Consider the following 27,767-nt stretch of genomic DNA (forward strand, 5'->3'; position numbering starts at 1 on the left):
GCACCAAATTTGGTTAAAATTGATCCAGTGGGGTAGGAGATGCTGGACACAAATGAATATATATGCACTCAGGTGACGAAGGTCACAGGGTAGTGATATGCACATATGAAGACGTGTGGAAAGTTAGGCAAACCCTCAAATATAAAAATTTAGAGATAAGTGCTGCCATCTGTTACTAGGTACAGAAACAGTCAAAATGACATTGGTCTCTCCCCTAAGTATCGTATTAGGATGTTATAAAATGCAGAGAATTTCTTGCATTTGGTAGATATGATTTCTCTAATGTCAAAAACAGGCTAATGTTCTACTACACTCTGGCTTCCCTCCAACAGAAAGAAAATGAGTAGCAGGATAGCTGATACTGCACCATATGATAAACAGACAACAGATAATTAACTGTAATTTGAAAAGGTTTGGAGGCTGAGGTAGATTACATTGGATTTAATAGAAGTGTAAACATGAAATATAATTCTTATGTAATATGCAATATTAATCACTTTTTGAACCTAGTTTAGAGTATCTGAAGTGTTCAGTTGGCATGTTCAGTACAGAATGCCAATAGTGAACATGAAGTATGTAGAAATTTGAAACGTTGATGAAAGTGTGAAAAATCAGTGGAAATTATTGAAAGAGGAAGCGTAATCCACAGAATTTGTGCAAAGAAGATGATAAGAAGAAGCGAAACAGTGGTAAAGGTACATTAATTATAAAAATGTAGTGAAAAAGGCAAAATCACATTCACAAAATCTAAGTAACAAAGATATTTAAAATTCTTATGTATTTGGATGTGTGAATCTGAACCTGTCAAGCAGAGGTATACTGATGATCCAGAGAGGAGTAGATGGCAGACAACCAACATTTATAAGGTCACTGCAAGTGAAGCAAATGATCAGATTTGTACGAAAGCTTGTCTAGCAATCTTTGGTCTAAACAATGGATGCCTATCCCATGTGAATAAACAAAAGAAAATGTCTGGAACTCCTGAAGTTAGTTTCTGTGTTTCTTTAGGCAACAAAACACAAGATGTATGTTCACAATGATAGATTTGTGTAACATGACATTGAAGGCTAAATATATTATTTAAGATGGATAAGTGGGGTGCTCAAATAAAGGCAGCAAGGAGAACCAGGAATTTGCGTGGGCTCATGTATGAGTAAACAGTTTTTCTATGCAGTCAAATCACTACTCTAGGAAAAAGAATCCCAATGTGATGTATCTGTGTGCAGATCTAAACATTAGAAAGATCTACAGTCTTTATCAAGATAAGTGCAAAGACAGCAACAAGGAACCTCTTACCCTTGGCATATATTGTAAAATATTTCATCAGTTTTTCAATATTTCCTTTGCAAAACCAAGTTGTGGCACCTGTCATATTTGTTATCACCTTAAGATGCAAATTTCATATGAGAAAAATGGTCAGAAAGAGAAAGAACTAGAAACAAAATTGAACTTCCGTGTTAAACAGGCTAATACTGCCTGTGAAAATCTGCAAATGGATGCAGAATATTCAAAAACATACACTCCTGGAAATGGAAAAAAGAACACATTGACACCGGTGTGTCAGACCCAACATACTTGCTCCGGACACTGCGAGAGGGCTGTACAAGCAATGATCACACGCACGGCACAGCGGACACACCAGGAACCGCGGTGTTGGCCGTCGAATGGCGCTAGCTGCGCAGCATTTGTGCACCACCGCCGTCAGTGTCAGCCAGTTTGCCGTGGCATAAGGAGCTCCATCGCAGTCTTTAACACTGGTAGCATGCCGCGACAGTGTGGACGTGAACCGTATGTGCAGTTGACGGACTTTGAGCGAGGGCGTATAGTGGGCATGCGGGAGGCCGGGTGGACGTACCGCCGAATTGCTCAACACGTGGGGCGTGAGGTCTCCACAGTACATCGATGTTGTCGCCAGTGGTCAGCGGAAGGTGCACGTGCCCGTCGACCTGGGACCGGACCACAGCGACGCACGGATGCACGCCAAGACCGTAGGATCCTACGCAGTGCCGTAGGGGACCGCACCGCCACTTCCCAGCAAATTAGGGACACTGTTGCTCCTGGGGTATCGGCGAGGACCATTCGCAACCGTCTCCATGAAGCTGGGCTACGGTCCCGCACACCGTTAGGCCGTCTTCCGCTCACGCCCCAACATCGTGCAGCCCGCCTCCAGTGGTGTCGCGACAGGCGTGAATGGAGGGACGAATGGAGACGTGTCACCTTCAGCGATGAGAGTCGCTTCTGCCTTGGTGCCAATGATGGTTGTATGCGTGTTTGGCGCCGTGCAGGTGAGCGCCACAATCAGGACTGCATACGACCGAGGCACACAGGGCCAACACCCGGCATCATGGTGTGGGGAGCGATCTCCTACACTGGCCGTACACCACTGGTGATCGTCGAGGGGACACTGAATAGTGCACGGTACATCCAAACCGTCATCGAACCCATCGTTCTACCATTCCTAGACCGGCAAGGTAACTTGCTGTTCCAACAGGACAATGCACGTCCGCATGTATCCCGTGCCACCCAACGTGCTCTAGAAGGTGTAAGTCAACTACCCAGGCCAGCAAGATCTCCGGATCTGTCCCCCATTGAGCATGTTTGGGACTGGATGAAGCGTCGTCTCACGCGGTCTCCACGTCCAGCACGAACGCTGGTCCAACTGAGGCGCCAGGTGGAAATGGCATGGCAAGCCGTTCCACAGGACTACATCCAACATCTCTACGATCGTCTCCATGGGAGAATAGCAGCCTGCATTGCTGCGAAAGGTGGATATACACTGTACTAGTGCCGACATTGTGCATGCTCTGTTGCCTGTGTCTATGTGCCTGTGGTTCTGTCAGTGTGATCATGTGATGTATCTGACCCCAGGAATGTGTCAATAAAGTTTCCCCTTCCTGGGACAATGAATTCACGGTGTTCTTATTTCAATTTCCAGGAGTGTATAATTCTGATATGTTCATTACTTTCATCAACAGATACATTGTTTTGTGATATCAGATCATGATAGTGGCCATTGGCTCAGTCTACTTGAGCCATACATGATGTGTTATCACCAGTTTTCCCTTTTACAGTACTTTTTACTACAGTTAATGGTAATTTGTGGCTGTGGATGTTAAGTGATGTAAAAACAAATCTTCATATATTATTGTTCTTCTTTATTAATTATTATTTTTCTTGTTTCTTTCCAATATAAAGGATGTGACAAATCAGAAACACAATGTGGCGATTTGATGGCAGGGTGTGGGTATGGCGAATGCCCAGTGAATGTCATCTGCCAGCATGTGTTGTGCCAAGAGTAAAATTCAGAGATGGTGGTGTTACGGTGTGGCCGTGTTTTTCATGGAAGGAGCTTGCACCCCTTGTTGTTTTGTGTGGCATTATCACAGCAGAGGCCTACATTGACGTTTTAAGCACCTTCTTGCTTCCCACTGTTGAAGAGCAATTCTGGGATGGCAATTGCATCTTTCAATACAATCGAGAACCTGTTCATAATGCATGGACTGTGGCGGATTGATTACACGACAATAACATCTCTTTAATGGACTGGCCTGCACAGTGTCCTGACCTGAATCCTGTAGAACACCTTGGGGATGTTTTGGAATGCTAACTTTGTGCTAGCCCTCATCCGCTGACATTGATACTTCTCCACAGTGCAGCACTCCATGAAGAATGGGCTGCCATTCCCCAAGAAACCTTACAGCACCTGATTGAACATATACCTATGAGAGTGGAAGCAGTAATCAGTGCTAAGGGTGGGCCAATACCATATTGAATTCCAGCATTACCGATCGAGGGTGCCATGAATTTATGTGATTTTCAATCAGGTGTCTGGATACTTTTGATCACATAGTGTATCTGTTAGGACAGTGTGGCAAAATTTGGCATTAAAAGGCTATAGCAGCAGACAACTGATGAGAGTGCCTTTACTAACAGCATGACAGTGCTGTGCCCATGACCATATTGGAAGGACACTAGATGACAGGAGAACCACGACCTGGTCAGATGAGTCCTGAATTCAGTTGGTAAGAGCTGATGGTAGGGTTCGAGTGTGGTGCAGACCTCATGAAGCCATGGACCTGAGTTGCCAATTAAGCACTGTGCAAGCTGGTGGTGGCTCAATAATGGTGTGTGTTGTGTTTACAAGGAATGGACTGGGTTCTCTGATACAACTGAACTGATCATTGACTGGAAATGGTTATGTTCAGCTACTTTGAGATCATCTGAGGCCATAGCTGAGTAGTCAGCGCGACAGACTGTCGATCCAAAGGGCCCGGGTTCGATTCCCGGCTGGGTTGGAGATTTTCTCCGCTCAGGGACTGGGTGTTGTGTTGTCCTAATCATCATCATTTCATCCCCATCAACGCGCAAGTCGCCGAAGTGGTGTCAAATCGAAAGACTTGCACCAGATGAATGGTCTACCCGACGGGAGGCCCTTGTCACACGACATTTCATTTCATTTCATTCATGGACTTCAGGTTTCCAAACAACAATGGAATTTTTACAGATGAGAATGCGCCATGTCACTGAGCTGCAGTTCTTTTGCAATTGCTTTGAACAATATTCTGGACAATTTGAGTGAATGTTTTGGCGATCCAGATCATCCTACACAAATCCCATCAATTATTTGCATGACGTAATCCTGATCAGTTCATGCGCAAAATCCTGCACAGTAATACTTTTGCAATTATGAATGGGTACGGATGAAGCATGGCTCAATATTTATAAGTAGATGACTCATCACACTATCTATGCATCATACAAAGCCTTTTAATTTTTTTGTATTGTGTGTATGTAACTTTTGAAAAGGTAAAATTTAAATAATGATTGGACACTTGATTATGTATTATGATGTTGTCATAAGAATATTTTCTTCACAGGATCAGTATTTTCTAGCCTATAAACAGGCTAGACGAAGAGATGATGACATCGCCATTGTTAACTCTGCATTCAGTGTTTTATTTGAACATGGCTCTTCAAAAATTAAATCCTTACAAATGGCATATGGTGGCATGGCCCCAACAACAGTAATGGCTGTGAAGACACAACAACAACTTATTGGACGGTATGTGCACTCTACACATAGTCATACAAATTTTACTGAGTATGGAGACCTGAACAGTAATTTCCAGATTCACTGAAACAGACTGTCTTTGAAAAACAAATAACTATACTTATGTTAGGACCGTCATGGAAGGACTGTGTAATTTTTAAACTTTTATTAGTGGAAACAAAGAAAAGTACTTTGATTGTAGCACCATTAACATAGAGTATTTTGTAGTACCAAATATTGCTTTAAATTAACATTGTGAACTAAAAGTTACTGTGTTGAACCTTTAACACAGCTTAAAACTTGGAACAAAATCTCCTACTTTTGCTAGGAGTATTATGCAACAATCTCTTGCCTAGTACTGAAATCAGCTAGTAAGCCCCCTTATGGTACTTCAACACTAGCATTTTTGAGAGAAAGGATTTTATTTCTTGTACTGCCCAACATATTAGCTTATGTTGGGTATAATGGTTAAGTGCTTTCTGATAAAAATTTGAATAAGAAGGAAAGTGGTGCAGAGGAATTTTAAGTTGGCAATAGAACAATTTCATTGTCTGCAATAAAATTAATAAATTTTGTTGTCTGCAAAGGAATTAATATTCAATTCAATATTACTCCTACATAATACTAACAAGCAAAATTTGAGGCATTCAGTGTTTGATTGAATTTTTCTTTTTTTCAGAAATTTTGCAATCTAAGTTGTGCTTCTGCACTATATTTACATTCTGATCCTTACTCGTTTAACAAATAATTTCTTCTTCTGTGAAGCTGTACTATTTCAAGACTTTTGAAACCACCACTGATATAGTAATATCTTATTGTCTTTGGTAATGAAACACTTAAAACCATATCAATGTTGTTGAACTGCAACCTCATATGTTAGTTTGATCATACAGCAACCTCATATATAAATTTTTATTTAAAGCATGGCTTGAAGTTTATTTTCGAATCTTTTTCATCTAATATTTTATTAAAAAGATGTATTATAATGACGGTAATTTTAGATTTGTTCGATAACAACATAATAATAATGTTCTCTCACTTCCCTTTAAAATTGAATTTTTTGATGTAGATGTGGCTGTTCAACACCACTGGTATGGTTTCTCAGTCAATGATCCCTATCCCAAGGCTCAAAGTTCCCACTATAAAACCTGGCCAATCCACCCACTACCATTTACTTCAGCCCCCCACCACTAGCAAAACCTGTACCAAAGGCAAAGAAATATATGTAGTTTACCAACAGAGATGTGTGTGCTGCATTGCTTTTTGTATAAGAATGACTATCACTAAACTGGCTGAGCACATGAATGGGCATAAAAGAAAAGTTCACCTTGGGGGCACCCAGTACTTGTTTTATTAAGCATACTCTACTAAATAATTCAGGGGACCTGAGTGCATGCTATACCACATGGGCTATTTGGATCCTCACTCACATTACTAGTTTTTCTCGACTCCAAAGATGAGAACTTCACCTCCAAAATATCCCCGCATCCTGCCATCATCCTGGACTGAGCCTTCATAGACAAAATCCTATTTTTTTCCTTTTTTGGCAGCATTTCTTTATTTACTCAATTCCTTTTTACAAAAACATGACTTCAGATTGTGGAAAATAATTATATCTTGGAGAGGGATATGCGCTCACTTGAAATTTATTGAGCAAAAGGAACCTCTGAAAATCCATCTGAAATAACCACAAAATCAAACAATGGAAACTCCAGAATGAGTTTTTCACTCTGCAGCGGAGTGTGCGCTGATATGAAACTTCCTGGCAGATTAAAACTGTGTGCCCGACCGAGACTCGAACTCGGGACCTTTGCCTTTCGCGGGCAAGTGCTCTACCATCTGAGCTACCGAAGCACGACTCACGCCCGGTACTCACAGCTTTACTTCTGCCAGTATCTCGTCTCCTACCTTCCAAACTTTACAGAAGCTCTCCTGCGAACCTTGCAGAACTAGCACTCCTGAAAGAAAGGATATAGCGGAGACATGGCTTAGCCACAGCCTGGGGGATGTTTCCAGAATGAGTTTTTCACTCTGCAGCGGAGTGTGCGCTGATATGAAACTTCCTGGCAGATTAAAACTGTGTGCCCGACCGAGACTCGAACTCGGGACCTTTGCCTTTCGCGGGCAAGTGCTCTACCATCTGAGCTACCGAAGCACGACTCACGCCCGGTACTCACAGCTTTACTTCTGCCAGTATCTCGTCACCTACCTTCCAAACTTTACAGAAGCTCTCCTGCGAACCTTGCAGAACTAGCACTCCTGAAAGAAAGGATATAGCGGAGACATGGCTTAGCCACAGCCTGGGGGATGTTTCCAGAATGAGTTTTTCACTCTGCAGCGGAGTGTGTGCTGATATGAAACTTCCTGGCAGATTAAAACTGTGTGCCCGACCGAGACTCGAACTCGGGACCTTTGCCTTTCGCGGGCAAGTGCTCTACCATCTGAGCTACCGAAGCACGACTCATTCCCGGTACTCACAGCTTTACTTCTGCCAGTATCTCGTCTCCTACCTTCCAAACTTTACAGAAGCGCTCCTGCGAACCTTGCAGAACTAGCACTCCTGAAAGAAAGGATATAGCGGAGACATGGCTTAGCCACAGCCTGGGGGATGTTTCCAGAATGAGTTTTTCACTCTGCAGTGGAGTGTGTGCTGATATGAAACTTCCTGACAGATTAAAACTGTGTGCCCGCTATATCCTTTCTTTCAGGAGTGCTAGTTCTGCAAGGTTCGCAGGAGAGCTTCTGTAAAGTTTGGAAGGTAGGAGACGAGATACTGGCAGAAGTAAAGCTGTGAGTACCGGGCGTGAGTCGTGCTTCGGTAGCTCAGATGGTAGAGCACTTGCCCGCGAAAGGCAAAGGTCCCGAGTTCGAGTCTCGGTCGGGCACACAGTTTTAATCTGCCAGGAAGTTTCATATCAGCGCACACTCCGCTGCAGAGTGAAAAACTCATTCTGGAAACATCCCCCAGGCTGTGGCTAAGCCATGTCTCCGCTATATCCTTTCTTTCAGGAGTGCTAGTTCTGCAAGGTTCGCAGGAGAGCTTCTGTAAAGTTTGGAAGGTAGGAGACGAGATACTGGCAGAAGTAAAGCTGTGAGTACCGGGCGTGAGTCGTGCTTCGGTAGCTCAGATGGTAGAGCACTTGCCCGCGAAAGGCAAAGGTCCCGAGTTCGAGTCTCGGTCGGGCACATAGTTTTAATCTGCCAGGAAGTTTCAATGAAAACTCCAGGTTGGGAAATCAAATTTAAATGCAGGAACTCACTGAAGGGTGTTTAAAGGCAACAGCCCCACATTTATGTCAATATTAAATTATATTTTGTGAATTCATAAGCTTTACAGGCAAAGTTAAAACTGTGGCACATTAGTTTGACATGCATTACCTATTCAATCTATATTGTTGTTATTATGGCCTTTAATGCAGCTCTGCTATAACACCTGCAACCAACTTCAATTTGAACCTTCTTATTGTATTCATCTCTTGGTCTCCCTCTAGAATTTTTTGGTGCTCTGTCAGGTTCTTCTCAGAGAATCGTATCTCCCATCCCATCTTCATCTACATTCTATTCTCTTTCTACAATACTGTCTTCAAGTTCACTTCCCCTGAAAAGCTTTCTAGGCCTATTATAGTCTTTCCATCTGTACTATTGATGAACATAATGGTGATTGTCTTTTCTCAATGTTCTCTTAAATTTTCCTACAGGCAGCATCTAGCTTTCCTCTATTTATGTATGCTACTTCAGCCTTGCATTTGTCCTATAGCCATTGCAATTTAGCCCTTTTGTACTTTCTGTCAATCTGATTTGTTACATGTCTTTATTCCCAATGACCTGCTTCACTTTATATTTTCTCATTTCATCAATTAAATTTAATATCTCCTATGTCATCCAAGTATTGCTACTAGGTTTTGTCTTTTTAACTATGTGATACTCTGCTGCCCACACTATTTCTCCCAAAGCCACCCATTCATCTTTTATTGTATTATCTCTCCCCGTCCCCCTGACTAATACTCCCTCTAAAACTCTCAGTAATCTGTGGTTCTTTCAATGTAACCACATTTCACCTACATTATTTCCTAATCCTCATCCCATCTCCTTCATTTCCCACATTTTTGCAATTTCTTCAGTTTTAATCTGCAGCTCATAACCGATAAATTATGGTCAGAATCCACATCTGCTGCTGGAAATGTCTTAGGGTTTAAAATCTAATTCTGAAACATCCTTCTTACAATTATATAATCAATCTGCAACTATCTGAAGTCTGTATCTTCCATGTATGCCTCCTTCTTACATGATTTTTCAACAATATGTTGGTGTTGATTAAATTATGCTCTGTGCAGAATTGAACCACTCCATGTTCTCCAACTACTTTTCCTTCTCTTTCATTTTCTACTATCAAATTCAGGCCTCCATCACAATTAAATTTTTGTCTCTCTTAATTACCTGAATAATTTTATATAACTCATTGTTCATTCTTTCAATATATTCATCGTCTAAGGAGGTAGTTGGCAACTTGTACTCCTGTGATGGATGTTGGCTTCATGTCTATCTTGGTTATGATAATATGTCCACTGTACTGTTCATAGTAGCTTACCTGCATTCCTGTTTTCTTATTTATTATATACCTACTCTGGCATTACCCTTATTTCATTTAGTATTTGTAATCCTATACTCACCTGAGCTGAAGTCTTGTCCTTTCTGCCACCACACTTCACACTTCACAGATTAAAGAATCTAATGTATCATGTTCAAATTTGTAGAATGCCAGTCTTGTTTTTCCTGGTGATGGTACTGTCCTGAATACCCTCTATCCAGAGATCCAAATGGGCACTATTTTACTTCTGGAGTATTTTGTGCAAGAGGATGCCATCTCTATTTAACCGTACAGTGGCACTGTATGTCCTCCTGAAAGACGATGACTCTAGTTGGCCCTTGCTTTCAGCTATTTGCTGTACCAGCAGAGTAAGGCCCTGTTGGCTACTGTAACAATACTGTACCAATCAATCATCCAGACTATTACTCCTGCAGTTTCTAAAAAAAAAGCTGCTGCCCCTCCATAAGTTTGTCTTGCCTCTCCACAAATAACTCTGTTGTTGTTGCATCTGCAGTATGACTACTTTTATCATTGAGGCATGGAAGCTGCCTCCTTGGCAAAGCCCTCTTTTCATGAGGGGGATTTATTTAAACACATGATAAATATCACACTGGACCAGCTCAGTTGGTGGAGCACTTGCTCTCAGAAGACAAAGGTCCCAGATTCGAACCTGGTCTAGCATACAATTTTGATCTATCAGCAGGTTTCACATCAGCCCACTCTCAGCTTCATTCTGGAAATATATACCTGTTTTTGATTTTAGTTTCTTAAATTTCAAATATTGTTTAAGGATTCAAATAAGATCTTTATTGTGGACACTATTCTGTCTAGCTGCCAGCTGCTTCATTCCAGAAAGGGAGACATACTATCTCAACAAAAGGTCTTCTCAAAAGGTATGCCCCTTATTAAAAAAATGTTAATTGTCCCAAAATCCAATTTCAGTTAAGTGGTGAAAGCTATCCAATCCACAGCAGCTCACTTATACATTTATATTGCATAACTGTGATGTCAACAAATAGTTCCAAGTGATGTCAATGTTGTCCTAATATGTTTAAGAGCTGCATTGAGAACTTGACAGTTGAGATGCCATATCTCATCTTCCCATCCATAATCATGTCCTTGCACCTTTGTTGCGCAGTATATTTGATAAGTGCTGTTCCACCATTTTATGGGAGTTGTTGGTGGTACTGAGTAGAGATGGAGGCAGGGTATGGGGGTGGGAGAGGGTTGGGTGAGAGGGGAGGAGGATGGAACCCTACTACATACACACTTGACTCTGTGTATTATAAGGTAACACCCCAAATACTTTTAAATGAAAAAGAAAATAATATATTGGAACTATATACATTTTTCTGTAGGCTTCAGTGGTGACCAATTTTCTGTATCTAAGTGGGTAGTGTGGCCAGTGCCATCACAACAGGTTTCTATGATTATTCTGATTTATTGACATATTGTCTAAGCACCTTGATGCCCTAGTATCTGAAATTATGCGAAGTGGCTGCAGCTGGCCATTTTCAGTTGAGCCTTTGTATTAGGCCACATAGAACAGAGATGGTTATAAGTAAATAACATAATTAACTCAAAATTTTCACAGAGGGATAGAATGTCAGTTGATGGCTTTGCATATAAAAGGATCTAGAAGTCAGTTTTATCTGTTGTGTTTTGCCTGTTTTTTGAAACTAACTCACTCTTGCTGGGATGAACACCTCGGCCACTTTTCCCAACTTGACATGATCTCTGCATTAGTGGTTCATAGAAGAGACTATCAAACTGAAATAAATAATGATGAATTACACTTATAGGCAAAAAGATATTGTTTAAACATTGATGTTGTAAAAAGTTATTATTCTTCATACATGTGAGGTAACAAGAATAATACAGGATGACACAGAAAAACGGGAACATTTCCACAGTCCAATAAAACTAGAAATGATGAAGGAAAGAAGTTGCATTCATAGTAATTGAAACCTTACAACTTTGTCATTTACAAAACAGTGATGGCATTTATCATATTTTGAAAATTACATACTTTAGGTGGCGTCCTCCTGCGTGAGTACGTTAGTGAAATCTGCTGTTGAGATTCCTGATTGACTGCTGCAACATCTCAGCTGAAATACTACGAATTGCATCCCAAATTCTCTGTTTTAACTCATCCAGGGTTCTTGGTTGAGTCATGAAGACTTTGCTCTTGAGGTAGCCCCATAATAAAAAATCACAAACGGATAAATCTGCCAATCTTGGGAGCCAGGGAATGATACCGAATCATGAGATCACACAGTTTCCAAACAATTCTCACACTTATGCCACTGATTGCCATGCAGTGTGTGATGTTGCTCCATCCTGTTGAAACCAGGCTTCTTGAAAGTTTGGAAAGTTGTTCAATGCAAGTGTAACACAAGTTCATAACATCTCCACATAACAATCGACATTGACAGTTATTGTGTTTCCCTGTTAGTTTGTGAAAAAATACAGTCCGATAATCCCATGTGATAAAACACCACACCATACTGTCACTTTACTAGCATGTAAATGGAGCTCATGGATGTCATTAGGATTTGTGTTTACTCAGTAATGGTAGTTCAGTTTATACAGATTACCTGTGAGATGAAAATGTGCCTCACCTGACATCCACAATTTGTTTAGAAATTCATCATCATTCTTTATTTTTGTTATCATTTGTTGACAGAATCCTAATCGTAAACAGTAATCATTGTCCTTCAATTGTTGCACCATCTGTAGTTTGTATGGATGAAATTTTAAATCAAGATGAAGAATTCTGCGAACGCTCTCCCGTGACATTCCAATCATTGGCGCTCCATGAGACAGACTCATGTGCAATATCAATGTTCGCTGGAGAATGCACACTTCTTGGTCGTCCTGATGGTTTCTTCTTGAGGGCAGATCCAGTCTCTTCAAAGTTATTAATCCAACATTTTATCACATGCTTTGATGGCATGGCATCATAATGTCCTAAATTATAAAAACATTGTAACTCCCTCTGTGCCGCTTCCAAACTATCAATGTTTTTATAAAACATTTTATGGCTAATGCATGCTGTTGTCTGTCCCACTAATCCATGATTACTGAAATGATGGACTGTTTACTCACCAACTGTCATGAACCCACAGTGCTGCCACCTGCCCATGGCTGCCACTACTCATTTCAAACATTCCTGTCATTCTGTGTCACTCTGTATAAATGACTAACCTTCCATCTTTACTAAAATGTAACAGAACAAGCTTCCTCTGTGAATCTCACTGACAATAATGGCTACATATGTTAGAACTAATTTTACCACTCCTTGGGAGGCACAGTGCTGTTCAGGGCAGAAAATATGCAATGGCCACTTTTCAGTCCTGGCCATTTTGCCGCCTTCCTTTACTGATCTTACAATTAATTGGTAACAAACATAAATTAATATCTTATTTTAACTAATAACAGTAACTGCAATATGAAACATAATTGCAAATATTTACTAAATGTTTTAATATAATTTTCTTTTAAGTGTTGCATCATATTACAACAGCCTTAATTTTATTTCATATTGCTTACTACAAACATGAACAACATTTGAAGATGACCATCTCTACAATGCTCATTCATGAATCCATGTTATTTCTGTTTGACATTTCTACCATAGCAGTTAATCAGCAACAGTTGTGCATGCTCATGAAATTCAATCAATCCTGCAGTGGCCCCATTACATACAACTTTGCCTTTGAGGTAAGCAACGAACTTTGCTTAGCTCATGGTCAAATTCCCCAACATCAATAAACATTAAGCATATCTCAAAAATCATTGTTTTTATAAGTATTTTTTCTCATTCATGAGCAAGAAAAATACACTTTTCAGAAGCTATAAACTTTATGGGCTTTTTGGATTCTGCTATTAGTTGTTAGATGTATATTGTTATAAAAGATGCCTGAGAACTGCAGGTCACATTAAAACTAGATTTGGACTGTGTGTGGCTCATGGCCCACAGGTTGATGACCACCAATGTAGAATGTACGAACATGTGTGCTGGGAAGCATATTTGCATTTTTTGTAGCCAGAAGTATTTAGATGTTATTATCACTCCCATGTGAATTCTTACCGCCAAGGTATTTGTGTCAAACTTCTCTTTTCTATAGGTTGTTACACTAAATTCTTTATAGAGTCCCAATCATCACATGGCAATTCTAGTTGTAAATTTTTGTCTTTGCTCATGTTTGTTGTTTTTGTTCTGAAATGTTCATTGTGTTACTGAGGCAGTGATCATCTCTTGGGAAACATGCAGTTTGAAGGATTAGGAAAATGGAATGATAAATGTAATTACTCACCATAGACTATCAACAGCAACTGAATTAATGATAGATGTTTTCTTGGAGGAAGAATGCACCTGTCACAATGGTGTCTCATTTGAGTGGGACACTGTCAGTTCTTGTAATAGCAATCAATGTGGCCATAAAGCACAGAATGGACAGGGCAAAAAATTTTAATGCGTTCAGCTCATGAGTGACTGACAGTTTTGCATGTGCAGGTTCTTGACTTTGTATGTGCCACTATTTTAAGGGTGCGCCTTTGTACCTAGATTCAAGGAAACTCACTGCCTCCAGTGTCAGCTACCTAAGGGCAACAATGTGTTCATGACAAGGTACTATTGCCTATAGTAGATTGTAACAGCAGATAAATGGAGCACTATCCAGTTGAATGCTGGACATATGGTGAGCATACATACTCTTCTGAACACCTCCTTGCTATGGGATACAAAAGCTACAACTCCATCTCCATACTTCTGCTCACTATTGCGGGGCACAGAGATAAGCACAGCCAGTGGATGCTCAAAGCAGAAAGTTTGCTTGGACTGATGAATTGTGGTGTTTCTTTTTGTACACATTTATGATGGAGTACACATATATAAACAACTATGTGAGGTAAAGTGTCCCATCTGCCAACAGTTTACCATTAAGACAGGTGGTGGAGATATTCCTTTGTGGGGGACATTAATGTGAAATCAAATGAGGACCCAGACACATCTGATATTGTCTCTCACCAGCAAACAATACAGGAATCTATTGTTTGTTCATGTGCACTTACTGGTTTGCTTACACCTGCATCTTTATGGGATAAAGCCCCAAATCATGTCAAAATGGACATTTAGGTACTTTGGCGGCTCTCAGAGCCACATGACCTTAATTGTATTGTGCATTCCCAGGATAATTTAGGATGAGGCATGTGCCTCGGACCCAGATCTGACCACTCTTCATGATTTGTGAGTTCCTGTTGATTGGTCATAGCTCAGGATGGATCCTCAGTACTTTCATCTTTTTTGGAATCAATGCCACAACACATCACTGCCATCAACAGGTTGAAAGGGAATTTTACTTAGTACTAGGTAGCTATCTGTAATTCAGTTGCCCATGAATGCAGAGGAAGTCAGATTTATTTGGGAGTTAATGTACTCAATGATGAACATTGTAACTCAGCTCTTGAATTTGAATTTATCTTCAGAATCCACAGGTTACATGCATATGCAGAAAGTACTATCTTCTTCCAGATCTACAGGTCAACCAATGATGTGCATTTATGTTTGTCTTTACTCATTACATACTTTGTATTATAGTTAGGATTTGCATGTCATATTGACCTCGTATAGGGATCTAACAAATAATTAAGGTATGTTTATTTTCTTTTCAGAGAATGGAATGATGAAATGTTGGAAGATGCTTATGAAATGCTAATAAATGATCTTCCTTTGTCACCAAATGCTCCTGGAGGAATGATTCAGTATCGTAGATCCTTAACATTAAGGTAAGGAAGAAATGTTCTTGAAATGATTTGAAAAACAGTGACACTGTAACAAGAATGGAATGAAATAATAATTAGCTTTTGCTGAGGATTTGTCTTACTACAATACCTTCATCATGTTTTGTGACAAATTTATCCCACTGCTTTCTTATTTTAGCCTGTTCTTCAAAGCATATCTGGCAATTCGCAATGAACTTGCTAAAAAAAATTGCACGCAACCTGTTCCAGAAAATTATAAAAGTGGAATAATGGGACTTGAAATGGAAATCCCAAGAAGTTCACAATATTTTCAAGTGGTAAGTTCAAGCAGATATAGATATTTTGCCAAATAAAAAACTATTCTAAAAAAAGTAATTGCTTGGATTCAACATTTTCAGGTACCACCGGATCAGAGAGCATCAGATGCTGTTGGAAGGCCCCTTCCACATAAATCTGCATTTAAACAGGCTACTGGTGAGATAATTATTTGAAGATAAATTTAAATTGTCAAGAGATATAAATTTCTGCATGCAAAGTTATTGAGGGGCAAAGCTGATCATTTTGCACTCTGTACAGATTTGCACAGAACAGAGAGGTGATATTCACCTTATTTTACCTATTTAGGGCAGATGATGTGATCTTTATATCGGCTCTTTTTATTGCTCCAATTTTTCAATTCAAATGGAACAAAAATGTGCCTCAACAATTGTTACTATGTAGTTTATTTGCAGGAAGATGGCTATACAGAAGATAATAAAATGCATTAATAGCTCCTAGTAATCTGTTAATAAATAACATAGAAAATTAAGAAGATAACAATCATCTGCCATATGCTGCTTGATATTTTCATGCATTACATATTTAGCTGTAGCTATTCATGATGCTCTTGCATGTTTTCAAAAGTGATCTACCCATTTTCCATTACATCATCATGGATCTTTTATTATCTTTTGGAATCCAGAGAGTATTTCCTTGATCTGTCTATCCCTATACAGTTAACTATATAATGCCCAACCCATACCCATTTCACTTTTATTATGGTCATAAAATTGTTTAGTAAGCCTGGTCTGTTCCTTGACTTCTTGTTTGTCTTAGTCTTTCTTCTAATAATTCCCTACACGTATTGTCCATTGTTTGCTGTACAACCATCAGTTTTTAAATGGTTCTCCTGCCCCCACCCTTCAAATTAAAAGGCCTATTGCCATTAACAAAGCTGTTAATATACGCTAACTGTAAACTCTCTTTTTGATGGACTTAGAAGGTTAGTTCTGAAACACCTACGCAGTTTGTTAAAAGCAGTCAAGCCCATTTCTTCCCTTCTGTTGTCCTCGACTGTCCCAAATACTAAAGTCAATTCTATGTCTTTACTGTTAATTTGTAGTACAGTATTTTCTTTTCTACATGTTTGTTACACACTATTTTAGTTTTATTACAACTGGTTTTGTGACCAACTTTCTAACTTACTATATTGAGCTCTTCCATTTGTTGGAGTTTGCCTGCTGTAAAGAGAAACAATCCAGTGCCAACAGCAAAATGACATTTTTTCCCAGATATGTTCCATTACTACACATCCTCCATAGTTTTGCCCATTTAAGGGTCTAAAAACGTTCTCTATGACTGTTGAGAACAGTTTTGGTGATATGAAAACTCTTTTTCAATTTTGCATTTTGTCAGTATCCTGATAAAGTCTAATGGGATGGCATGTAAATTCTCCAATATACTAACATTTATTGAACCAACACCTTGTTCCTTATGGACTGCTACTATAGACTTGGTTGAAACTGAGTCAGAGCCCTTATAAAAGTGGCACTCCATAAATTTCTTTGATAGTTGCAATTGATTTGGGGTGCTGCATCAATTTCTAAAGCCAGGATTTTCATTTGCCTGGTTAAAGATTATGGATAATTTTAATGAATAACTTGTGCTTTATGCAGAGGAGTCTGTATTTTGCGTGTCTTCTCTGTCCCATTTTTTGTGAAGTACAATATTTACAGCATTGATCTAGTTTTATGGAATAGCCTTTGTTTGCAGACATTCAGTATATAATCTTACATGTTCCTTTTGTATAACATTTTCGGCAGCTTTAATAATTTCTTCTGAAATCCAATGTTCCTACCACCTTTCCTCCCCTCTTTATAGACCTAATCTACAATTACTTCTGGACTGTCATTATTTTCTGCATAGCTATTTGTGTTCCTCAGTCATCTCTTGAACAAATAAAATCTCAAAAATGTTGTACATATTATGCAGGCCCATTACAATCAGTTTTTGTAAGCAAGTCTTGCACATGGTTAGTTTCTTATTTCAATGCCATCCATAACTATTGGGGCAGAATGCTAAAAGAGACTCACAGTGAGAACATATCCACATTATGATTGTTGCAACTGAAATCTACAGATAACCATGTAGCACTATAAAGTTGGTAACTCATAACCCACAAATATGAGATTAAACATAATCGCTACGTAAAACTGATTGTGAGAGAAAATGTCCTCAAAGTGAAAATTAGAAAAGAATTACATGACTACTGGTGTAGATTAGCTAGATATACAATAGAAACAGGATAGATGATGCCCACCTGAAGAGGTTAACTTCTGCATCACTAGTTTTAACTTTGAGAAGGCTTTCTCTCAAAATTGTTTTTATATTGTGAATATTTTTAATCTTATACTTGTGTTTTAAAAGTCACCAACGTACACAGTTAACTGCAACCTTCAGTACCAACAAGCAGGCTATGGATATGGTTGCATTGTGAGTACCTCTCTTGGCTGGTTCAGTTGATAATTTACTATGTAACAGATTAAAGTGCATATAAATGTTAGTTTGATTTGTAATACAGTTTCATAGTATTTGAATATCCACTTTTTCTTTCTTTTCAAACAGAGACCTAATGATGACTTACTAGGAGGTTGCAACCAGATATGATACTATTTCTGTGAACCAAGACTAAGAAATAAGAGAATAAGAGAATTTCATTACACAGTTGTCACTGTGTTCCCTTTAAGCAATACACTGAGTCTGTCTCAATACATTTCTTTATAAGCAGCATGTCTTTTGTATTCTGCCCCTGGTGTGTTCCTAGGAATCAGCTTACACAAGACTTATTTCACTTTCCCCAATGTTTTTCAACTTCCCATCACCCCTTCTTTTCTCTTTCTTTATATCTCTACAACAAGGATATTTAAAACCATAAATTGTGTCCCCATATTTGAGTCGTTACTAGTCTGAAGTTGACATAGAAATTCTTCAAATTCCTTTAGTGAAGGTTGTGCTTTTGTTTGAACTGTTATTCTTAATAGATTGTGCTAAAGTGTGAAACATCTAAATGGATGCTTAAAAATCATTTTGTCAGGAGAAAATGGATTACAGTAAAGAAAAAGAGATTGATGAGATGTACATGCACGAAGGAAGGAAGTGCTACTTCAAACTGATTGAGAAGGCACACTATATGGGAAAGGAATCAGATAAATTGTGTCTCTTGATGTCCGTATGTTTTACACTTTGTTTCCACTGTTCCCCTTCTGAATAATAAATTTTTAAATATTTTTGAGGTTAGTTTAGCTGTTTTTCTGAGTTTTTGTGTCTGTCATTCAGCAGATCATGTTTTCTTTTAGGTGAATGCTCCTATTCTATTACAGTTATTACTGACTTGTTTTTTTTTTTTCAAACATTTTTATTAAATATTGTATGAACTACCACTAAGTGCCAGTACAATAATCCATACACCAAGTTCATTAAGCAGTATTTTCCAAGTGTTATTTATTTGTAAGTTTTTGAGGTTTACATCAGTAAGGAATAAGTAACTCATTTCAAATCTTTAGATGTGCTGAAGCATAATTTTAATACTTTGCAGGTGAGGCTGTATATTGTGATGATATGCCACATCTTGAAGGAGAGCTGTACTTGGCACTCGTATTAAGTACTAGACCTCATGCACGAATAGTTTCCATCGATGAAAGTAAAGCTCTTGAAATTAAAGGAGTTCATGCATTTTTCTCAGCCAAAGATCTGTCATCTCACCATAACATGTGGGGCCCTCAAGTGCATGATGAAAATATATTTGCAGCAGGAAAGGTATAGTTTCTGCTACCTACAGTTAGCTTATCTGTATTTACAAATATAATAATAATGGTAGTCCCACATTATTAAGAGATATGAAAAATGGTTATTCCTATTGAAGCAGGGGATGGGTAAGAGTTGGACAGCCTCACTCAGCCATGGCTGGAAACTGTTCACTTGCCAAATAAATGATTATCCAAACATAAAATAGACTAGTTTCTTTTGTTGCAACACTTCCCTTCAGTGTTCTGTCATGACTCTCCATTCCATAAACGTTTTTTTTTTGTTTCCTCCAACATATATGGTCCAGTCACATTGATGTGACCACTAACTATGTTTGGCCACAATAAGCAATAACCACTCCCATATGGCAGGTGGCAGTATTTGAAGTGGAGAGAGAAACAGTGCTGTCATTGTCATAATGCAACAATGGAGCAATTTATGTGACATCCAAAAGAGCATGATCATTGGCTTTCAAGCCAATGGTGGAAGCATTTCCAAAATGGCTCAGTTTGTAAAACTTCACATGATGTCATGGCCACAGTGTACCACGCATGGAAAAATGCTGCTATCCAAAACCAGCACTGAGGCAACTGTGGTGTACCATGGGCCATAGATGACGGGGGTGAACGGACCACTCAGATGAACCAAGTGCCTAATATCAGTGTCTACTCAATGCCATTTAGCAAATGTTACTGCATGTGGGTCTCTGCATCAGGCGTCTGGTTCATGCAGCCATGCAAACTGCTTCTCATTGGCGATGAAGGTTGAAATTTGCATGCCAATACCACAACTGGGTATCCACTGAGTGGCGACAGGTGGCTTTTTCAGATGAACCATGTTTTATGCTCCAGTGGACAGATGGCCATTGGAGTGTACAGTGTGAAATGTCTGGAAGCAAAGGATCCAGGGTGGAGGAGGAAACATTATGGTTTGCAGAAGGCACAGTGAATCAACATAAGCATACATCTATCCTTGGGGACCATATCCACCCCAATATACAGTTTGTTTCCTTCTGTACAATGGCATCTACCAGCAGGACAATGCAACATATCACACAGTTTGTAGTGTATATGCTTAGTTTGAAGAGCACCAGGATAAGTTTATTGTACGCCCCTGGCCACCAGATTTCCCAGATTTAAACCTAATCGAGAATTGAGCTGTTCACACAATGGACACTCAGCTGATATTTGTAACATAGCTGGCCACAGCACTGGAGTTGGCATGTTTCCATATCACCCTTGATACCTTCCAGAACCTGACTGACTTTTGTCGTGCACATCTCATGGTGCAAAAGGTGATTATTCAGGCTCTTGACAGATAGTCACATTAATATGGCTGGACAGTGTATAATTTTATATTCATTTATTTATTAGTTTCCTCCTGATTCATTCCTATTGCTCAGTGGTTCTTTAGCTTTGCTTCTCTATAATCATATTTCATTGTCACTTGACTTGTTCTCTGTGACCTTATTAGTTCCTCTGGAATGAAAACCAGAATACTGTTGAAAGATAACATTTTCACATTTCAGATATACCTTCTTGACTCCAAATTTAAAATGAGGCACTCTTTAATTTGTCATCTTATAATCTCTACATGCTCTTATCCTTCCCCAACTTCTGCTCTTCTGAGACAATTGTTGTGTTTAAGGAACATCTTATTGTTGAATTGCTGCTTGTATTAGCAAAATTAATAGTTTAGCCACTGCCACCAACAATTTCATAGTTATAAAAGTTTAATTTTAGTGTGTTTACTGCTGTAGCTATTTATCATCTCTGTATCTAGGAGATAATTTATTACAGTGAAGAAATATATCACAAAAATTCAGTTCAATAAAGCTACTATAAGTTTTAGTTGACATGGAAATAATAATATATTTCTGCAATTACTAGCAATCTTAGTAATCAGTCACTAACTCTCTATACATCTGGAGATAAACAAACCAACTATAATTACAGATCTATTTCATTCCCTCCAGTCTTTTCAAAAGTCTCCAGAATGAATTTTCACTCTGCAGCAGTGTGTGCACTGATTGGAAACTTCTTGGCACATTAAAACTGTGTGCTACACTGGGGCTCAATCCAGGGACCTTTGCCTTTAATGAGCAAGTACTCCACCAGTGGAACTGTCTGAGCATGATTCACAACCCACCTTCACAATTTTGCTTCTGCCAGCACCACATCTCCTATCTTGCAATCTTCATAGAAGTTCTCCTTCATATCTTGTGGGACTAGCACTTATGGGGGGACGGGTATTGTGGAAACATGGCTCAGTCAGAGCCTGTCAGATTGTATCCAGAATAAATTTTCATTCTGCAGCAGAGTGTGTGCAGATTTATAACTACTAGGCAGATTAAAAGTATGTGCCCGACCAACTTGAACCTGCAACTTTTGCCTTTCAGGCTTGAAACTTCCAGGAAGCTTCCTTTAAAAAATCTTTGAGTAAATTGTCTATGACAGGATACTGACTCATTTAACTGAGGAAATTGTCTCTCACCATGGCTGTCACATGGGTATCTCCACAAACAAACGGTACTAGACCTCTCGAATGAAATCTTAACAGAGCTAACAAGGAAAATTCTCCTTTTTTTGCATTTTGTGAACTTGTCAAAACCTTTAATCGTATGGACAACAAAATACTTATTGGCAAACTAAAGTGTTATGGCATTAATGGCATCCCTCTTGCATCATGGAGTCTTATCTTATAATAGAAGTTTTCATTGATAGACTGCATCACAGACATGAAACTAACCACAGGATAAGAGAAGATAATGTGGAGTCTCACAAGAATCTGTACTGGGTCCATTTTTGTTCTTAACCTACATAAATGATTTCACAGGAGTGTGTAATATCTCCCATAGAGCTGTGTAGCACATCCAATGCAGAATTGAAATTTCATTTTGAATGATCATAATTACTCACTATCTTTTAAGTATTACTTTTAATCTAATTATTTTTTCAATTGCATTTTTTAAATCTATTTAAGTAATAACTATTACAGTAAAAATAACTGAAACTAAATGAATGATTGAGCTAGGTGTGTGCAAACAAGAAATTTTGAATTAATCAGGCTTCCGGCTTCCACATGTTTCTTTTGTCAGAGAGAGAGAGAGAGAGAGAGAGAGAGAGAGAGAGAGAGAGAATATGAAATATTTGTAGCCAATATGCCAGTTATTAATGATGGTACACAGACCCACACCATCAAGTTTTTCTTTTATCCATGACCATCATCATGTAATACCTGCAATAAAGCAGTATGCATAAAACACTGTTACAAATACAAGAACTGCAATCTCTCATACTGGAATGCAATTTTATACAGTATTCACTAATTCAGTGTAGTAACAGGCATAAAAACTATGTATTAAATGCATCACTTAATTTAATAAAAAAAGTAGTCATTTGTATCACAGCAATGTTGGCTTAACTGTTAATTTTTTAAGTTAAAAATAGATCTAGCAGACGTTTTATCAAACCGAAAAGATGTAATTGTTTCAGGTTATTTGTCAAGGGCAGACAATAGGAGCCATTGTTGCAGATGATCAACTGACAGCTCAGCGAGCAGCAAAACTGGTCAAGGTTGAATATGAAGATCTGAAGCCAGTCGTCGTCACTATAGATGTAAGTAAAACTAACTCATTTCTATAGCCTTATAATATTACATGTAACGTAAACCATGTAGCATTGCACAAGCATGCATGCATAAGTGTGATACCCACCTTCTTTCCACCCGTATCCATGCACACACCCACACACTCACAAACAAATGAAAAGAAAACCTTGTTAATTCTGTGAATCAGATTTCTGTCATTCATCAAGTAGTCATTATTGGAACAGGATTGATGGTTGGGTGGATGACAAGCTGAGCACAGAGTTATAATGTCTACATAATGTGTAACTAATGAAGAAGTGCGCTCATATTGCCAATACCAGTCACATGCATTCTGGTTGGAGTAGTAACAAAGAAAATACTGAACACTTAAGGGAGAAAGGAAAACTTAAATTTTTCCATTCATAGCTTACCTCATTTATCTTGAGTGCTCGCCGCTATTGGAAATGATAAGTGAACTGTGAAGGGAAGAAGTGGAGGGTGGAAGTATTATGTACAGTCCATGTAACTGCAATGATCAATATGTCCCATCAGGACCATTACCACACAATTAAATTTTATTGTAGAATTTTAGACTCTGTATAGTGTTGAGTTAAACATACTAACAAACCATATGTATGCAGATATTTTAGTGAACGTTTGACAATCTTTTATACTGAAGTGTATCTACAGACCACACTCCCTCAACAGTCATACAGTTTAAGTGTCAACAAACACCACTGGTCTCACTGTTCAGTAGACTTATCAAATGATTTATAGGAGCTTACCTACTTACTCAAACAGTTTTCTTTTGGGTGCACCACGAAAGTCTATTCCGAATGATATATTGGTATGTCAATTTCATAGAGCCTCTGTATTCAAGATTTTATTCAAAAGTTGAGGGTTTGGTTACTCCATGATAACTGCAAGGGTCATAGATAGTATGGAGAAAATGATCTCTATGTGTAACCAGTACCATTTGTGAGAAAGAGTTTTTAGTAACATAATATTAGTGGTAGATTTACTGATGCAGCTTTTGTTGGAAACCTTTCAGGATGCAATAAGAGAGAAATCATTTTTTCCTGGATTCCCTGTGTCCATTACTGATGGAGATGTGGATGCTGCGATGGCTGCTGCAGATCATGTGGTGTCAGGAGAAGCCAGAACAGGAGCTCAAGAGCATTTTTATCTGGAAACACATGTTACTCTTGCCAGACCTAAAGGTGAAGACAGTGAAATGGAGATATTTACTAGCTGCCAGCATCCAACTGAAATTCAGGTATGTGGCATGGCCAAGTTGCACAAGATTTGTGGCTTTTAATATCATAGTTATATATGATCTATGATTTATAAAGATAAATTAAGAAAAATGTAAACAAAATCAATGTTTCTGTCTGGTGTCAATGTTTTTGTGTGCCATTACTAGATAAACACTTTTCCAATTAAATTTTATTAATCATTACTTTGAAAATCACTCAAAATAACCACATCAAATAAGAACAAAAGGCAAACATTTTATGAAAACAGAAGCTTCCTTACTTTCCAGAAAAACTACAACATATGCAAGCATCAACATGCAAAAAAGCATTTACTTTGTACCAGATACATACAAAACTTGTTGATTACATACACACAGACACAACAGAAACCACAGGAAAATATAATGCAGTGTTATAGAGTGTGCACTAATTTACATGTGCAGGGACTGGGACCAAACTCTATTGGCAGTGACATGCACACACACACAACCAAGGTTCCAACAATTTATTTTTAAAAAAATATAAAAATTTCTGCTCTTTCCTTGGAGTACAACAACACTTCGAGAATTTACTATTTTTCATATACCATGAAAAATTAACAGTAGCTTTTACTAAAATCAGTTCACTGAAATAGAGATTTTAAAAAAACTTAGTTGAACTTTAATCTATCCATTAAGCAAGAATACCTTTATAAAGAGCAGTCAAGATTACCTTTCTAACAAAACAAGTCAACTTAGCCATGTACAATTTATAATCAAGATTATTATGTTGACCAACAATATTTAAATTAAACCTCTTAATTAAATAGCAACCCTTCACAGGAAATTTAAAAATTACAAAATTTTAAAACACCTTACATAAAGACTTAAACCATGTCAGTATCAAATCCACTATAGCTTCCTTTTGCTGAAAATAACTTCAGACTTTGATTTGGCAGCTGAACCAGTTGGTATATGTTACGCTTGTGTATCCACCAACAAGAAATGGGGTCCACATATATGTCCCTTGTTGTTGTTGTTGTTGTTGTTGTTGTTGTTGTTGTAGTCTTCAGTCCTGAGACTGGTTTGATGCAGCTCTCCATGCTACTCTATCCTGTGCAAGCTCTTTCATCTCCCAGTACCTACTGCAACCTACATCCTTCTGAATCTGCTTAGTGTATTCATCTCTTGGTCTCCCTCTACGATTTTTACCCTCCACGCTGCCCTCCAATACTAAATTGGTGATCCCTTGATGCCTCAGAACATGTCCTACCAACCGATCCCTTCTTCTAGTCAAGTTGTGCCACAAACTTCTCTTCTCCCCAATCCTATTAAATACTTCCTCATTAGTTGTGTGATCTACCCATCTAATCTTCAGCATTCTTCTGTAGCACCACATTTCGAAAGCTTCTATTCTCTTCTTGTCCAAACTATTTATCGTCCATGTTTCACTTCCATACATGGCTACACTCCATACGAATACTTTCAGAAATGACTTCCTGACACTTAAATCAATACTGGATGTTAACAAATTTCTCTTCTTCAGAAACGCTTTCCTTGCCATTGCCAGCCTACATTTTATATCCTCTCTACTTCGACCATCATCAGTTATTTTGCTCCCCAAATAGCAAAACTCCTTCACTACTTTAAGAGCCTCATTTCCTAATCTAATTCCCTCAGCATCACCCGACTTAATTAGACTACATTCCATTATCCTTGTTTTGCTTTTGTTGATGTTCATCTTATATCCTCCTTTCAAGACACTGACCATTCCATTCAACTGCTCTTCCAAGTCCTTACTACACAAAAATTTTTTCTTACTTCTACAAGTATCATAGCCCACTAACTACTTCCATTGCAAGAACAGAACCAGAACAGCAATGAAACAATAACATTTAAAGATCATAATTGCAGTCTAACAAGGCAGTATCCATGCAGGGAGAATCCACAGACCAGTTGACCCTACATACACATATTAAATGCCACCAATACTTAAAATGTGTAATGTACCATGGAAATACAGTCACATTGAGTCCACTTATGGATCTCTCTGGTGTGAGCCACACTGGTTACTCAATGCTGAACACTGATTATATGTTTGATGGACGCTGTCTAGGTTCTATTCAATGGCAAACATGCCTAACACTTCCAACATTATGTGTGACTGTCACATTCCTTCTGCAAGGAGAACTTGCATTCCATGTCACAGTCACTTATGGAACATTGGCTTATATGCCACCCATAATTAAAAAACAGTTTCTAGCATTTCTGTGCCACATAAATACATATTATATGTTTGATGAATGCTGTCTAGGTTCTACTCAATGGCAAACATGCCTAACACTTCCACCATTATGTGTGACTGTCATATTCCTTCCACAAGGAGAACTTCCCCGTCATGTCACAGTCACTTATGGAACATGACTGCCTGGCCATCACATTCGAGAATGCCCTCCATACTATCTGACTGTGTAGCTATAATGCATTTTCTGAATGAAGAATTATCACTCTGTCCTTTCACCAACATTTTTGAACATAGGCAACTCGTATGCCACTACTGACTACCCTAGGTAACTGACTCTTCTCTCCTCACCAGATACATGCCTTTTTCCATCACATGATTGATGGACCTCTCTGCTTCAGTGATGCTATTGCACAATGGCATCAGGCCTTTGCACATACTCCCATCCTCAGTTGCCAATGAATGACCTTTGATTAAAATTAAGCATACAGGCTGGAACTTGGCTTAACCTGAGAGGTGAGCTGACCATTTTCAGGTACAACACAACTGCCATCACTGGTGTTATAAATTTATGAAACTCAACGTGCTTGCCAAATCTGAGCAATACCTATTTGTAACTTTATCAACGTTTTTACTAGATGTTGAAATTTCCTTACAAAAACCTGATTACCTATCTGGTATGGGTTTGTCCATTGCCCCAGTTGTAGTAGTGGGTCTCAAACATCCCTTTTGCCCTTTTCAACTAAACAGCCAGGTGCTGCGGACTGATTTTTCTCTTGCAATAGGTCACTAATAGACAAGAGGTTTCTCACGGGGGTGATAATCCTAAAGCTCAGCAGTAACTGCACAGGAGTAGAATTACGGCTCTCATATTTTGTCATGTTAAATGCAATCATCAACCAGGAGAGTATACAATCCCAGTTTTCCTGATCCTTACTATATTAGGCTGTCAGTGGTGTGCTCAAATTCTAGTTCACCCTTTCCGCATATGAACATTTGGGATAGTTAGGAGTTGTGGTCCTGTGCCTATTGCCCATGTCTGTGCAAAAATTTTAAAATCCATCTAAGTAAAACATGTTGCATTATCACTTACAATGTATTTCTGTGGCAGAGAAATGCTAAAAACTGTTTTTTAATTATGGGTGGCAGCTTGTGTTGTTGCTGTTTTGGTGGGGTAGTGCCAAGTGAAACCGGTAAATACATCAATATGGATTATTATGTATTGGTGTCTCTTTTT

At 38.7% G+C, this 27,767-nt stretch overlaps 1 protein-coding gene across 1 annotated transcript in view; it reads left to right on the forward strand.

The window, feature by feature from the left end:
* Positions 1–27,767, forward strand: part of LOC124619292 (xanthine dehydrogenase) — a 244,797-nt gene that overhangs the window by 178,187 nt on the left and 38,843 nt on the right. The window contains exons 11-17 of the mRNA XM_047145566.1: positions 4,878–5,062; positions 15,315–15,428; positions 15,583–15,721; positions 15,803–15,878; positions 19,258–19,478; positions 22,961–23,083; positions 24,106–24,330. Coding sequence (XP_047001522.1) covers positions 4,878–5,062; positions 15,315–15,428; positions 15,583–15,721; positions 15,803–15,878; positions 19,258–19,478; positions 22,961–23,083; positions 24,106–24,330 — 1,083 coding nt within the window. The remainder of the gene's footprint in view (positions 1–4,877; positions 5,063–15,314; positions 15,429–15,582; positions 15,722–15,802; positions 15,879–19,257; positions 19,479–22,960; positions 23,084–24,105; positions 24,331–27,767) is intronic.

The sequence above is a fragment of the Schistocerca americana genome, chromosome 6 (assembly GCF_021461395.2).
Source record: "Schistocerca americana isolate TAMUIC-IGC-003095 chromosome 6, iqSchAmer2.1, whole genome shotgun sequence".
Classification (NCBI taxonomy): domain Eukaryota; kingdom Metazoa; phylum Arthropoda; class Insecta; order Orthoptera; family Acrididae; genus Schistocerca; species Schistocerca americana.